This window comes from Pyrgilauda ruficollis, unplaced genomic scaffold, assembly GCF_017590135.1.
Source record: "Pyrgilauda ruficollis isolate IOZ18807 unplaced genomic scaffold, ASM1759013v1 scaffold24, whole genome shotgun sequence".
NCBI lineage: Eukaryota > Metazoa > Chordata > Aves > Passeriformes > Passeridae > Pyrgilauda > Pyrgilauda ruficollis.
Window position 1 is genome coordinate 3,449,991 of NW_024523648.1, and position 13,443 is coordinate 3,463,433.

General features: G+C 40.9%; 2 protein-coding genes across 2 annotated transcripts; one reads left to right on the forward strand and one right to left on the reverse strand.

Moving 5' to 3' along the window:
- Window positions 1-6,501, forward strand: HINT3 (histidine triad nucleotide binding protein 3). The gene is made up of 5 exons (XM_041469963.1): window positions 1-178; window positions 548-665; window positions 1,928-1,997; window positions 2,785-2,911; window positions 4,800-6,501. The coding sequence occupies exons 1-5, from the start codon at window positions 35-37 to the stop codon at window positions 4,845-4,847; spliced, it is 507 nt and encodes a 168-aa protein (XP_041325897.1). The 5' UTR covers window positions 1-34; the 3' UTR covers window positions 4,848-6,501.
- Window positions 6,502-9,939: 3,438 nt separating this feature from the next.
- On the reverse strand, window positions 9,940-12,003 carry LOC121354968 (actin-binding Rho-activating protein-like). The gene is made up of 2 exons (XM_041470079.1): window positions 11,871-12,003; window positions 9,940-11,590 (listed from the first exon to the last, which is right to left on the reverse strand). Exon 2 carries the CDS (start codon window positions 11,508-11,510, stop codon window positions 11,049-11,051), a length of 462 nt encoding a protein of 153 aa, XP_041326013.1. The 5' UTR covers window positions 11,511-11,590; window positions 11,871-12,003; the 3' UTR covers window positions 9,940-11,048.
- Window positions 12,004-13,443: the final 1,440 nt, after the last annotated feature.

Here is a 13,443-nt window from a genome sequence, read left to right on the forward strand (position 1 = left end):
GGCCGGCAGCGGGAACGGGAGCGGCAGCGCGGCCATGGCCGGGCCGGAGGCCGCGGGTGCCGCCGCCGCTGAGGGGAGCGAAGCCGGGAACGGCGGCCGCGATGGCTACGACGGGAAGTGCGTGTTCTGCAGGATCGCCCGCCGGGAGGAGCCGGGCACGGCGCTGCTCCCCTGCCAGGTGCGTGAGGCGCTCCTTCCCGCTCCCTCACGGGCTGGCCTGGGGGCGCGGCGGCTCGGAGGGCCCTCAGCTCCTGCATGGGCAGAGCGGGGAAACATGGCTCGGGCGGAAAGCACCGTGCCTTCCGTGAGTGCTGGCCCAGCAGCCGGAAGCCTCAAAGCTGGCGCCGGGGAATGCTGACTGCCGAAGGTCAGCGGCGGCCGCGCACCGTGCCCGGAGGCTGCCTCCAAAATACCCTCGGCTTTTGCTGCTGGTCGCGTCAGCTGTGACATTTGGTATCGCATCCGTGTGGGGGACATAGACATCGTTACCTACTCTGTGCCAGTATCCTCGTCCTAATCCGTCTTAAAACGTTTCATCCTTTTTTAGGATGAAGACCTTGTTTGCTTTAGAGACATAAAACCTGGTGCCCCCCACCACTACCTGGTGGTGCCCGTGAAGCACATGGGAAACTGCAAAACGCTGAAGACAGAGCACATACCTCTAGGTGAGGCTGCAAGTGTGTCCTTAACCTCAAGGAAAATCGTTTTTCACAGCCTGAAATAAGGGGTTGTCAAGTAAATTACAACTTTGGACACCATTTGTAAACGTGGAAATAGCTGATGTGAGTGAGTGTCAATTGGGACTTAACTCTTCTGGGAACTTCTATGTGCTGGTCTAGAATGGCACTTTTTTTTGTGCAGTTCTGGAAAAACATTGCTGTTTGCATGGAGTATAGATGCTTCTGCACTTTGTTGGAAGCACAGCTTTATTTTTAAAGCATTTATATGCTGCTTTGTTGCATTTTCTTAGGTATGCATATGCAATTCTAAAAGCTTACAGAAGAATTTTATAACGTGTATACTTTCAGACAAGTACTGCATTATTTGTCAGGAAAAGGGGAATAACAGATGAAAAAGAGAAATGGTGTTTCAATTATCTTTAAAATTTTTTGAAAAAATAAAATTCTGAAATGTTGTAGCCATTATTTAGTGTTGCTAGGCTTATTTTGGGTTTTTTCCCCTTAAGAAGACATTGTCCTGTAATTTGTTTCACAAGATATGGCTAGCTGAGTGTGTTGAGTAACAGAAGAAACTGCAGCCATGAAGAAATTCCACCTTAGGGAAATTTACAGGTGATGCAAGAAAAGAGTTATAATTGCATTTTGCAAATCTTGCATCGCTGTATTTCTCTTGTAAACATAGGGTGGTTTTCTCCAGAGAAGAAACCTTCTGCATGTGTTTGGCTTCAAAGCAATTCCTCTCACTTCTGCCTTGAATTTTTGTATTGGGGTTACTGCATTGTTTAGTGATAATGAAACTGTGTGCTAATAATAAGAAATGCTGACAATTTTATTTTCATTTAAATTTATGTACTGTCTCTGAAACATATGCCAGGCTTGACAGGTTCTGCAGATCAAAGTCCTGTAGCTGTGTAGAGATAGAACACTGGAATTAGTGTAAAGTCATCATTCTGACCAATCAGTACCTGTTGGGTTTTTTAATAAGGGTGTGGTGATAGCATGGCTTTGGCCAAAGTTCTTACAATAATATCACAGTGGAAAGCATTTCAGGTGTGGAAGTTGGTATCAGTAGAATTCTTCAAGTAAATCATTGCACACACTCCCTTGACTGTCCTTTCTTTGGCTAGGAGTAGTTACAGTGTTTATATTTTGAAAAACCCATGTCTGTAGATTATGTAGATTAGTCTGTTGAAGTTAATATTCTGAAGAATACCTTTTTTAAGTGAAATTTATTTGTGTTTTAATAGTGAAGAGAATGATGGAAGTGGGAAAAGCTGTTCTCCAGCAGAATAATTTTAATGACTTGAATGACGTAAGGTATGTACTAGAAACCTTCCATCTTCTATTGAGTGTGCTTTTTGCTTTTCAGAATGCCACTTTAGAGATGGTGGCAGAACCTGCACTGTGATTTATGGAAGAAATCAGGTGTACCTTTCACTTATTGCATGAATTCTCAATTAAAATCTGCTGGCATTGAATATAAACTTTTTTTCTGATGAAGTTCTCACACAAATTGGGTTCCAGCTCCGAGATTCTTTCTTGAACACATCTTGGAGCAGGGAGGGCACTTCAAACAATTTACCAAAGAGACTGCTCTTTTATTATGTGCTGCAAATATGCTCTAAATCCTAGATGCCAGAAGAGAGGTAACCTTTGGCCTTTTGAAGCAGGACACCACATTGTGTTTCAGTCACACCAGAATTCACTGGATTTTGGTGCTGGACCCTTCATTTTAAGGCCCTTGATAGCTGAAATAAACTGTAACATAATTTGAGCACTGTAGAGAAATAGGGAGCCAGCTCTTTATGATGAAAATTGATAGCTGGCTTTCCAGCTGAAAACTAGATAGGATACATTTAAGATACGTTTTAACTCCTTATTTTAAAAATATGTCTTAAATACAGAGATGTGAAGGAGGAGGTGAATGAACTTTTGAAGAGCCTTTTGTGGTATAATGAAAGGGCATGTTTTTGTTTTTGCTTCTGTGTATATCAAAAGTGCAATGAGTTGTTAGTTCTGTGGATCATGTTAAATAACCTGCAATGTTGCACTTCTTCCTGAATTAACATCACCACTGTCTTGTACTTCTTTTCCTTTTCTGAAGAATGGGTTTTCACTGGCCACCGTTCTGCTCCATAGCCCACTTGCATCTCCACGTCCTGGCCCCAGCCAGTCAGATGGGGTTCTTATCCAGGATCTACTACAGAATCAATTCCTACTGGTTTATCACGGTAAGTGTAAGGCAGGTGAGCTTTGCCCTAGGTTTTCAATAGTGAGCTGAAAATGCCATGTCTTTCTACCCTTTTAACTATGTCCAGAAATTCTCTGACCAATTATTTTTGTTGTTGCTTTAATTCTCAGTTATGTATATTTTGCATTAACTGAGAAAAAATAAAGGTAAAAACCTTAATGTTTATGCTTATAAACATTAAGGAACGGAGTGCTAATAACTAACAGCAAACAGTACAATAATTCTGGATCTTGCTTGAGACTCAGGCTCTGTGATGTGCTTCTGTGACACTTTGTAAATATTTGGGTATATTCAAATGTGATGGACTGTTTTGCACATAACCTGGTTAATCCCGTGTAGGTGAAAACATATCATCCACCTAATGACTGCATTTATCACTTCATGTGGTTTTTCTCATCTTGTCATCTTTAGACTAAGCCTAGTGCCTGCTTTACAAAAACATTTTTGGTACTGATTTATGTCAGTAGAAATTAGCAATGAGACTGAACTGACACTGACTAAAGCATTTGAAAATCTCTCTCTAGAGACCTAAACCTCACTCTCACTGCTTTGACACAGCAAAGCACCTGTCCTTGCAAGGTAACTGCAGCATCCTGGTATCATTGCACATCCCCAGATAAAATTTCTGAAAAAGGTCTGTCTCAACTCAAGAATGAACTTAAAGAGATGAAACACAGCTTCTTCACAGTGGGACCTTGCTGAAGTTCACTCCTAGCTCAAAAAAAGCAGATGTGTTATTGAGCATCTTAGAAATATTTATCCCTCAAATACATATAGCTGTTTACTGCTTATTATCCTGGATTAGTTCAGGCAGATCCCTCATAAGTCTGGTTATCCAGTAAGGATGCACTTGGGTATTTTGCCCTGCTGTCAGGTTGGTTTTTTTTTTTGTTTTGTTTGGGTTTTTTTTTTAATTATGGCATCCTGAATGTGGTACTTGTTTAAGAATGTAAAAGAGGGTTCAGATAATATAATTTTCAGTTGCTGCATGCTTTATGTAGCTTTATTTGTAAATAAACTGCAGTCATTACTGAACTCCTCTTGAGCTGCTCTTACCTAAAGTATCTGATTGCATTTTTACTTCTGCATTTAAAAAACTTGAGCTTTTCACCCTAACGTAGTTCCTTTGGAGATCTTAATAAAGCCTCAAGCACTAGATCAAATTAAAAGATGAATTCAGTAGGACTGGCAAAAAAGCCAAAGGCTGGCAGTAAACTGATCTGTTTCAGAAGTGCCCATTGGCCTCCATGTGCCCAGTCTGGCCTGCTTTTTGGCAGACTTCCTCCTGCCCTGAGCCTCCTGAGGGCTCTGTGAGCTGGTGCTGTTATGTGTTCAAAGTACAGCTGCCCCACTTCTGCCCATGATGCATAAATAGCCATCTGTGATGACAAAAGTACGTGTTGGTGCAGTGATGTGACCATGTGGCTCATGACAGGAGCCACGCCCTTGAACGCCCTCTGTCCCTCAGCAGCGTTTGTGGCTGGTGGTGCAGCTGGGTGGGTGATGAGAGGTCACAACACTGTTCTGGAGTGGCTCACAGAGAATCCCAGCTCTCACCACTGGATTGCTCCAAGCACTGCTGCCTTCTGAGGTCTCTGAAGTCACAATGCTGTAATAGATCTGCTGTTCATTTGTTCAAACCTCCTCTGACCTCCATAGCTTGTTTTTCTTCTTCTGATGACCTCATGAGTGTTTGGTGGAAACTAAGTCTGCTGTTGAAAGGAATTGTTGTATTCTGCTTCTCTTGTACACTTAATCTGTAAAAGTGAAAAGCAAATGCTCTGTTAGTGTCACTATTTTTAAAGTGGAATTTTCAGTAAAATGAAGGCCCACGGTGTAGTTAATGTGTTGCTTTCTCTCTTTCATAGGCTGAACAACTGATCGAGAGACTGCAGACTGAAAATGCTGCCAGCTGAAAGCTTGTGTTGTCAGCCAGTTTGGTCTTTGAGCTCTGATTTAAGGTTGCACAGTTTGATGTTGCCAATAATATCCCAGGGTAAAAAAAGCTTTAGTTCCTTATGAGGAAATAGACACAGAATTTGTAGCTGCTAACCTAATTCTTCCATTTGGATATGTCAGTCTGTATACTTCCCTGGCAATAGCGTGATGTATTTTAGTTAAAATTTTAATTTAATTTGTGTAGATACATACATAATACACATACACATGCACACAGGCAGAGAACTCTTCCTATTAAAAGGCAAAGTGTAGCAGCAGAATGTGTTGCAACCAAGGCAACGAGTTACAACTAACAGCATATGAATTGTACCAAAGGGAGTATTTGCTGCAGAATCAAGCTTTAATTTTCAAGATGCATCGTTCTGGGATTGCAGGTAACATTTCAAGCATTTGTTCCCACCTGCATTTGTATGATATGTTACTTATGCCTAGTGATGAGAAGGTACATTGCTGAAAGTACAGTACTGACTTTCTGGTGCAAAACCACTTCAATGTTACCTGACTTACTTCTTTAAAAGTGACACATTAAAGTGAATACAATATGTGCCCAAGGTGATAATGCTGTATAACTTAGAATATAGTTTATGTGTAAATAGACCTAAAGACTTTATTCCCTTGTATGTGCACAATGTTAGAAATTAGTTCCTGTATGTTTACAACGAATGTGAAGAATTCGAAAGAATGGATTTAATATACTGCTCTTCTGCATGGCAGTAGATAGAAAAGTCCAGATATTCTGGTCTTATTCTCACTGCAAGTCCCTTGCAGATTACTAATGCCTTGGCCAAATTTGGATTCTAAAGGAAGTCATAAGAGAAGCCGTTCTGAAATGCAGTGTGTGTGTGGCAGTCTTACGTAAGAGCAATGTGATTTGACTTTGGGATAGCAGGGACTCAGCCCAAAATTGGAACATGCCAAGTTGCTTAAGGAACCTGCTGAACATTTGCCTTTGCTGCATGACTCTAATCAGGAATGCTAGCACTTGTTTTTCAGTACCATAATAAGGCTGTTTGGCAAGTTAAAACTCCAGAACACATGGAGTGGATTTTCTTTGTTCACAGAGCTTGTCTTGGTGCCGAACTAAGCAAGTGCCCTTGCCTGCTGCATTCAGATGCAGCTGAGGTGAGAACATCTGTTGCACCTGCAAGCCTCCCTGAACACAACAGTCTGTGTTTTCCATGGATCCAGCACCTGTTGCCTTAGTGATACAATGTGTTGTAATATTCTTACAGTACTTCAGAGAGTCTGCACCCTTCTGAAGAACTGCATTTTCTACCTGGCAGAGTTTACACCCCTCTGTCTGTAAGATCTTATTCCTAATGTCTTGTTATTCTTATTAGTGGGCACTTGCATGTTATTTGCAGCCCTTTAGGGTTTTAATTTGTTACATTTGGTAGGAAAAGTGTGACTTAAAGCCATCAATAGATGAAGAGGTTTGAGCTGGCTCCTAACTTAGTGAAATAGCTGTATATTAAGGACTTCCAAGAATTAATACTGTGTATGTGTTCTGATCTGTAATTAATTTGTGCAACTGTACTGAACTGTGACATGTAATATTTAAAATATCAATATGAACTGTTGTCAAAAAGGATTAATAAATGCTAATCTTGGGATGCTTTTCCAGTGCAATGGAATATCTGACTGAGAGTTGGCCCTAGATAGCTATCTATTTGTTCACTCTTCATCCCTTAACCCAGTGGGGTGGGAGAACAGAAAGAACAAAATGAAAAAACTCATGGGTTGAGATAAAGATAGTTTAATATGTGAAGGAAAGAGGGAGAAAAAAGCAAAGGTAATCACTCATGACCTCCCACAGGCCAGCCAGTAGCAATGGCCCCCACAACTCAAAAAAAAAGCCCCTTCTTCAGCTTTTATTACAGACATTATATGTCATGGAATATCCATGCTGGCCAGTTTGTGTCAGGTGTGCAGGTTGTGCTCTCTCCAAGCTTTTTGCCTGCTGAGGGGGGGCAGAGCAGGTGAAAGAAGGCCCTGACATTGTCCATGCACTGCTCAGCAATGCCAGAACTGCTGTGTTACCAGCACTTCCAGACACACCCAAAACCTGGGCTGCTCTGAAGCAAGTTACCTCCATCCCAGCCAGACTCTGTGTTGCCAAATGTGTATGAAGGCACAAAGGCCAACTTATATGTCTTAACTTTGGAGAACGGCCCCACTAATGACAAGACTGGAAATGTAGAAATCTGGGTATAATGTCACTTTCAGAGTTTTGCTGATGAGAAAGATGGGGATATCCCGTGCTCCCTGACAGCAACAGACAGGGCTCACAACAGCTGAAAACAGCAAAGCATTAAACAGAGGCACACTAATTACTGAGAGGAATACTCAGCCTCTCGTTAGTATTTTTCAGCACAGAACTGTGGTCTGTTTTCCTTCTGCATTGACAAGCATTCTTGGACTCTGAAGATAATTGTTTTAATTAGATGAAGAAGTACTTTCAGAAAAACCTAACATAATACTTCCAATATGTTACTGAATTACTGGCTAGCCCCTGGAAGAGACAGTGGGCAGATCCTATTAACTTTGTCACTGTCTTCTTTAGAAGCTTTTAGTAATTTTAAAACTTCAGAAATCATCTGTAGAGCTTTCTAAGGAGCAAAGATCAATAAGGAGCATGAACTCAGCAGCTCTTACTCTCCAAGAGCCTGGAGAAGCAAAGCAAAGTTGTTTAGCCGCTGCTGCTGGCTCTGTTCTTTGATCCAGTATTAGCAGTCTTGAGAAAAGCTGCTTTTTTGACCTCATGTTTAGGAATGACAAAGCTTTATTTGTACTGTTTTGCTCAATTGTTTTACATAAACTCCCAACCTAACACGAACCCAGAGAATAATGCTTTTATGCTGAAAGGATGAGACAGATACACATAAAATGCTGTAAAAAAAAAATTGTGCTTAAATTGGTAATAGTGTCACACCATTCCAAAGTCTTTTTAAGTGTGAGTTGTAAATAAAAGTAGGAGAATGGGAGCAAACCAGTGAAAATTGTATTTGAAATTTAAGAAACTTGTAAACAATAAAATGCTGCATAAAAACTCTTGTCATTTCAAACTAATGTGCAACATTTATTGAAATGGTGACAGTGCCTTCAGTGTTTGACAAAACAAATCACAGATAATCCCTATATGACATACAGTCCAAAACAGATGCAGAATTTACAGACTTCAAGTGGAAAGAGGGCAAAGATCACTGAGGTAATCTGTCACAAAGTGAAGTTTAGGAGAGATTTAAACACCTGAAAGATGCTTAGTAGGGCAAGAACACCTTTTAAACTTGGGGTTTACTTACTATCCAAATAATCTGTAATACTAAAACCCCTCACATGCTACAATTTTTGCAAAACCAATTTAATAAATTCTGTTCCATTTACTCCAATGTAAATTAGAAAAAAACAAGTTGCTGAAAAAAACAAGTCACATGTTGAAAAGTTTAAATTCCTGTTTCATCTGTAGATGTTTATCTAATCACAGATGAAGCATAATTTTGTAAAACTTGTAGCTGGACTGAGTCATGTGCATTAGATATAATGCATTCATGACTGAACAGGCTTCAGGAGTAATTTTTTATACTAGAGTATACCAGTGGGCAAGCTGACCAGTTCCATTATCTATCTTTTAGTCTTTTTTTGAAATACTGGCTTTTGCTGGAAGCACAAGACTGGATTTGTCAACCTGTGTGCTGAGCCAGTTTGGAAGCTGGGTGTTCATAACCATTGCATGGGCACACAGAAGGATTTCAGTCACGTTTTCCAGAATGTTCATCTAAAGCTGGCAGGTTGGCTCTGTAACTGTTTAAAAAAAATCCCTCTACAAATAATAGTTTTGTTATATAGTAATCCTTGGTTCTATTAAAAATATAATAGAGCAGGCTTTTTTTAGTTGCTTACAAAGCAGGTAAAACCATGTCATTAAGGGTTTGCTCTGCTTCTGTTTTGATCAGAGGTGTACTTAAAAAGTGCTTGTAGATGTGCTCAAGCATCTACCACTTATATGACAGTGACAGCCTGGATTGCTGATACTTAACTATTTGAGCCAGCCTTAATTACAATGTAGTAAATTTATGTGAGCTGGACTTGCATCTTATGGTGCTCAGGCTACATACTACCTCACATGTGTCTTGCAATTAATTATTTGTACAAAGTCCAAAAATGTATTATTTTTCCTGATAGTGCCATCCCATTAGTCAGCTGGTGACACTTGAAGTGCCTGATGCTGCTTCCTGCAAGTTATGAACTAACACTACAGCAGAACTGAGTGGATTTCAGAACTGTTAGAATTAAACAAAACTCATTCCATAGCTGCACTGTAAAAAGTTCAATTTGTGTTGAAATCCGAATGCGTGTAAAGACTTCCTCTAATAGGAGCTGAGAAATGAGGTGTGCTTATGTCATTTGGCAAGCAATGCTTTTTCAAAAAGAGCAAAGCATTTAAAATATGTTAAGATCACAAATTACATGTCTTCTTTTTCAGCTGCAAGATGCAGATCTGTTTAGAAAGAAGCAGTTGGTTTGAAACCTAAGGGAGCACACCAACAATGCCTGGTGCAGCACATATTCAGCCTTTTCCAATGTGGTAAAAATTACAATGCATTCTCTACCTGCATCTGACTGCCCTGTTCCCCAGATACACTTATTTCAGCACATTAATTTATTCCTTTTTTTTTCCTCTTTTCATTGTCCTTTCACCATAAAAAGAAAAAAGGAGGCAGGAAAATAATGAAATCCTCAGCCAAAGACTTCGTTTGGTGCAAATCCCCCTTGCATGAAAACATCAAAACAAAGCCCCATTCTTTTAGGCTTTTTGCAACAGAAGTTCTTTTATATAAAGAGCATAAAATTACACATCACTTTTATCAAGTTCCAAATTTATATTAAATTTTAATATCCTTTTGATGCAAGAACAGTATCTCTTACTCTAAAGACCCATCAAGTAGTATAGTAAACACCACACAGAAGCTTCTATTTGCACTGCTAAAAACCAGAACTTTAGATTTCTAATCAGCTTTATTATGATTATGCAGCTTTATTCGTGGGAACTATTGTAAATAGAGCTCCTGATTATTTTTCATAGCACTATTACAACTATGTTATATAACCAATCCTTTATTTTTCTTTCTGAAGAGCTCACAACTGTGCTCTGAAAGCAGGTAAATGAGGTATGGGACTGCTCCTGTACTTTCATTTATGCATTTGGCACTACAGTATCTCTACTCTCCTCTTGTAAAAAACATTGCTACATCTTGGTGAAAGAAGAGCCTTTTTTTTTTTTTTCCTTATGAATGCACAGGTGTCCCAATAGAGAGTTTCTGCTGACTTTTGCATCTTTACATTGTGGCACCCTACCTTCTCTGAAGGGGTATAGCTGACTTCACCAGAAAGGCTGCAGAGCTTTGTGGACTTCTGAAGCGTTACAAGAACAGAAAAAAAAATGGTGTGAGATAGAAAACAAAAAGAACAAGAGACACAGAAGGTTTGGAGAAGGTACGATTGTAAGATTTGACTATTAAATACCAGAACCAGTGCAGCTGTCCAAAATCCAAGCAAGATGCAACTAATTTACAACAATCAAGTATCCTTGCTGTGCTATCTTTGCAGTTTTGGGAATTTCTATCTACTTCATGAAAATAACTTCAGTTTTATCAATTTATTCAGTTTAACCATGTGAGATTGAACCTGAAATTTTGCTATATACCAGGCTCTTTGTTTGAAGAAGTATATGAATTCCCACAAGAGTTTTCACTTCCATGTTTTACAAATCCCATTCTCCCACACAGTAAGTATTTCACAACCTGCAGGAATCTGTGTTGTAGGATAGCAAGTTAGTAATTTATACTTTCAGTAACCCAAGAGCAGTAGGCCAGCACAGTTATTTGAAGAACTCTCATATACTTGTTAGTAGATGATAATAAGGACAATCCAATGTCAGCGTGATGGAGTAGCTCATAATCTGTGATTTCCATCCAAATCTCTACCATTTTTACAAAAATATCCTTCTCGCCCATTTCCTCTCCTGCTTGTGTCCCAGTGTGTAGCTGAGTTGAAATTCTGTAACCAAAGCCTGTAACCAAATTCTGTAACCAAAGATGGTATCTAGATATGTTTGTCCAAATGGAACCATGCAGCAAAGTTTATTCCAGGACAAAGCCTTATTGTAGTAAAGTGATGACCACATCGTCATCTTTTCCTTGCCAAAGCATTTCACCTTCAAAATGAACCAGACCGTGTTTTCTGGCTCTTATCAAGATTCCCACTACTTTATTGGAAATAGTCACATATGTTTCAAACAGCTGCCCGAATGTCACTCTCACATGTCCATCTTCTCCCACCTCTCCAGTTCTTCTGATGATCAAGCACAGCTCTTCTACTTCCTTACCCACGTGTGATTGAGCATCTTTCCCTCTCTGCTCTGTCCGAGACCCTTCAGGGGGTCTCCCATAGGTAGGGTCTCCTCTGTGAGTATGCACAGGTTTAGATGCAAGCCTGTCGTCGCTGCTGAACGGATTCTTCCTCTGATACTCAATGTGATCCTCTGCCCAGCTCTGCCAACTTTTCCTCAGGTCACCTACTGCACCGGTAGCTTTAGCACTTTGCCCTTTTTCTCCTTCCATTTCTGAAAATGTTTTATGGCACTCAAGCAGGAAAGGAATCAGTGACCGGCTGTAACTGTGGTTCCTGTGTGCGCTGTCAGCTGTGAAGGAAGAACAACAAATCAGCCTGATACTTTTTGGAAGAGTTTTGCCCGAGTGAGAGGCATGGTTGCTGAAAAGGAGGTTAAATATCTGAAGATTTTAAGTCCATTCATAATTCTACAGCAATGAAGAAAGTGAAAGTGATTCAGGTGAAATTCAAAAGTAATTTAAGAACACAGGGCAGTCAATTACGCTTACAAGATTACACGGTGCTCCACCGATCCCTCAGTTACCGAACAAACCCCGCAGCCTCCGTGCAACACATAGTACAGTACTCACTCCTCTTGCAATGACGCCTTTCCAAGAACTTTATCCTGGTACCCGGCAGCCCCGCTGGCTTCCCAAGCAATCTGATGCAGTGCTGGCTGAGCTGCGGAGAGAGCAAACCATTCCCGAGCGGCAGCAGCGGCACACCGACCTAGGCAGAGGGGTGGGAAGCCGCTCTCCGGCCTCAACGCTGATTAAAGGTGGACGAATTCACGCCGTGCCGACAAGGTTCCCTCAGACTGCGTTAGTTATTATGCACAGAAAATATTAGCTGGAGCCGAAACGCCAATACATGGTGGGAGCAGGAGGATTTTCCTCATCAGGCTCTGCAAGGAGAAGTAAAAGTCCAGTTAGCCAGCGCGTCGCTGTCTGCAGCACCCTATTTAGTGAGGAAGACAAAGGCAGAATAGATTGTTCTCCCTTAAAAGGCTGTGCTGCACGGCCATGCCTGCCGGCTCCAGCCCGCGGGCACGCAGGGGAGCGAGCGCCTCCCGCTCCCCACCACCTGTGGCATTCCATGCGCTTGGAGTATGGGCTGTCTGAGCAGCACCTGGTTATTGGGGTGAATTAGAGACAGACTTTTGTATCCCTACAGAGATCTCAGTGTCCTATAGCCATGTCTTTGCTAGGTCGTATCGTTCACCTGTTGAAATACGCACGCCGGAGTTTCCAGGTAGCACATAAGTAGAGCTGATACTTCCACCGACAACTGAAGTTAAAACACAGGATTAGTGCTGGATTTTCTACGGAGAAATGGACAGAAATGCAAATTCCGAACAGTTTAACAGCTGAATTACAGACTGGGTACTTCTGTATTTTGAAACCATTACTCTTTTAAAAGTAAGTTTTCATGAGCGTTTGCCCACATACATATGTTGGTGCTGTTGCATGTGAATCCATGAGCAGGACCAGGATTCCTTAAATTCCCCAGCAGAACCTCCAGGTGAGTGAAAAACCACTTGCGTTGCCTCTGGGTCTAGAAAAGTGCACGAGGTGAGCCTAGAGTGGCAACGCAATCACCAGAGAAGGGAATTGGGAATGATTAGCAACAGCACACATTACGTAATGGCTTTTCATTCATGGTCTCTCACTTTTAAACTGAAACTCGTGATTGTTGTACATTACCATTGTTATATGTTTTCTGAGAGGAAGGTGGTTAATTCTAGCTTCCTGGATAAATTTCAAGTTGAATAATTACACTCTGTGTGTATAAAATTCCCCTGTAGGCTAAAAAGTGTAAATTTGTTCCTTTTCCTCCCAAGAAGAGTTAAGAGTTATGTAATGTTTTTAGACGACTCCCCACATCCAGGCTAATAAACCACTTGATTCTCCTCAGTGGCATTACAGGAATGTACGTTCTGTTTCCAAACGCAGCATCTGAAAAGCATTTTGTTTTTATGTGAGAATCAAATACTCCGTAAATCTCAGTAATGTACATTCACTTTCAAACTAAGTAGATCAACATGTATACACTGCCAGAGATTATGCATGGATCCTCAAGTCAAAAGCAAGAAAAAAACCAGGGCTTTTGTTAAAGTCTTCTGTGAAGGAAACAGTATCAGTGAATAACAGGTATTCACCTTGA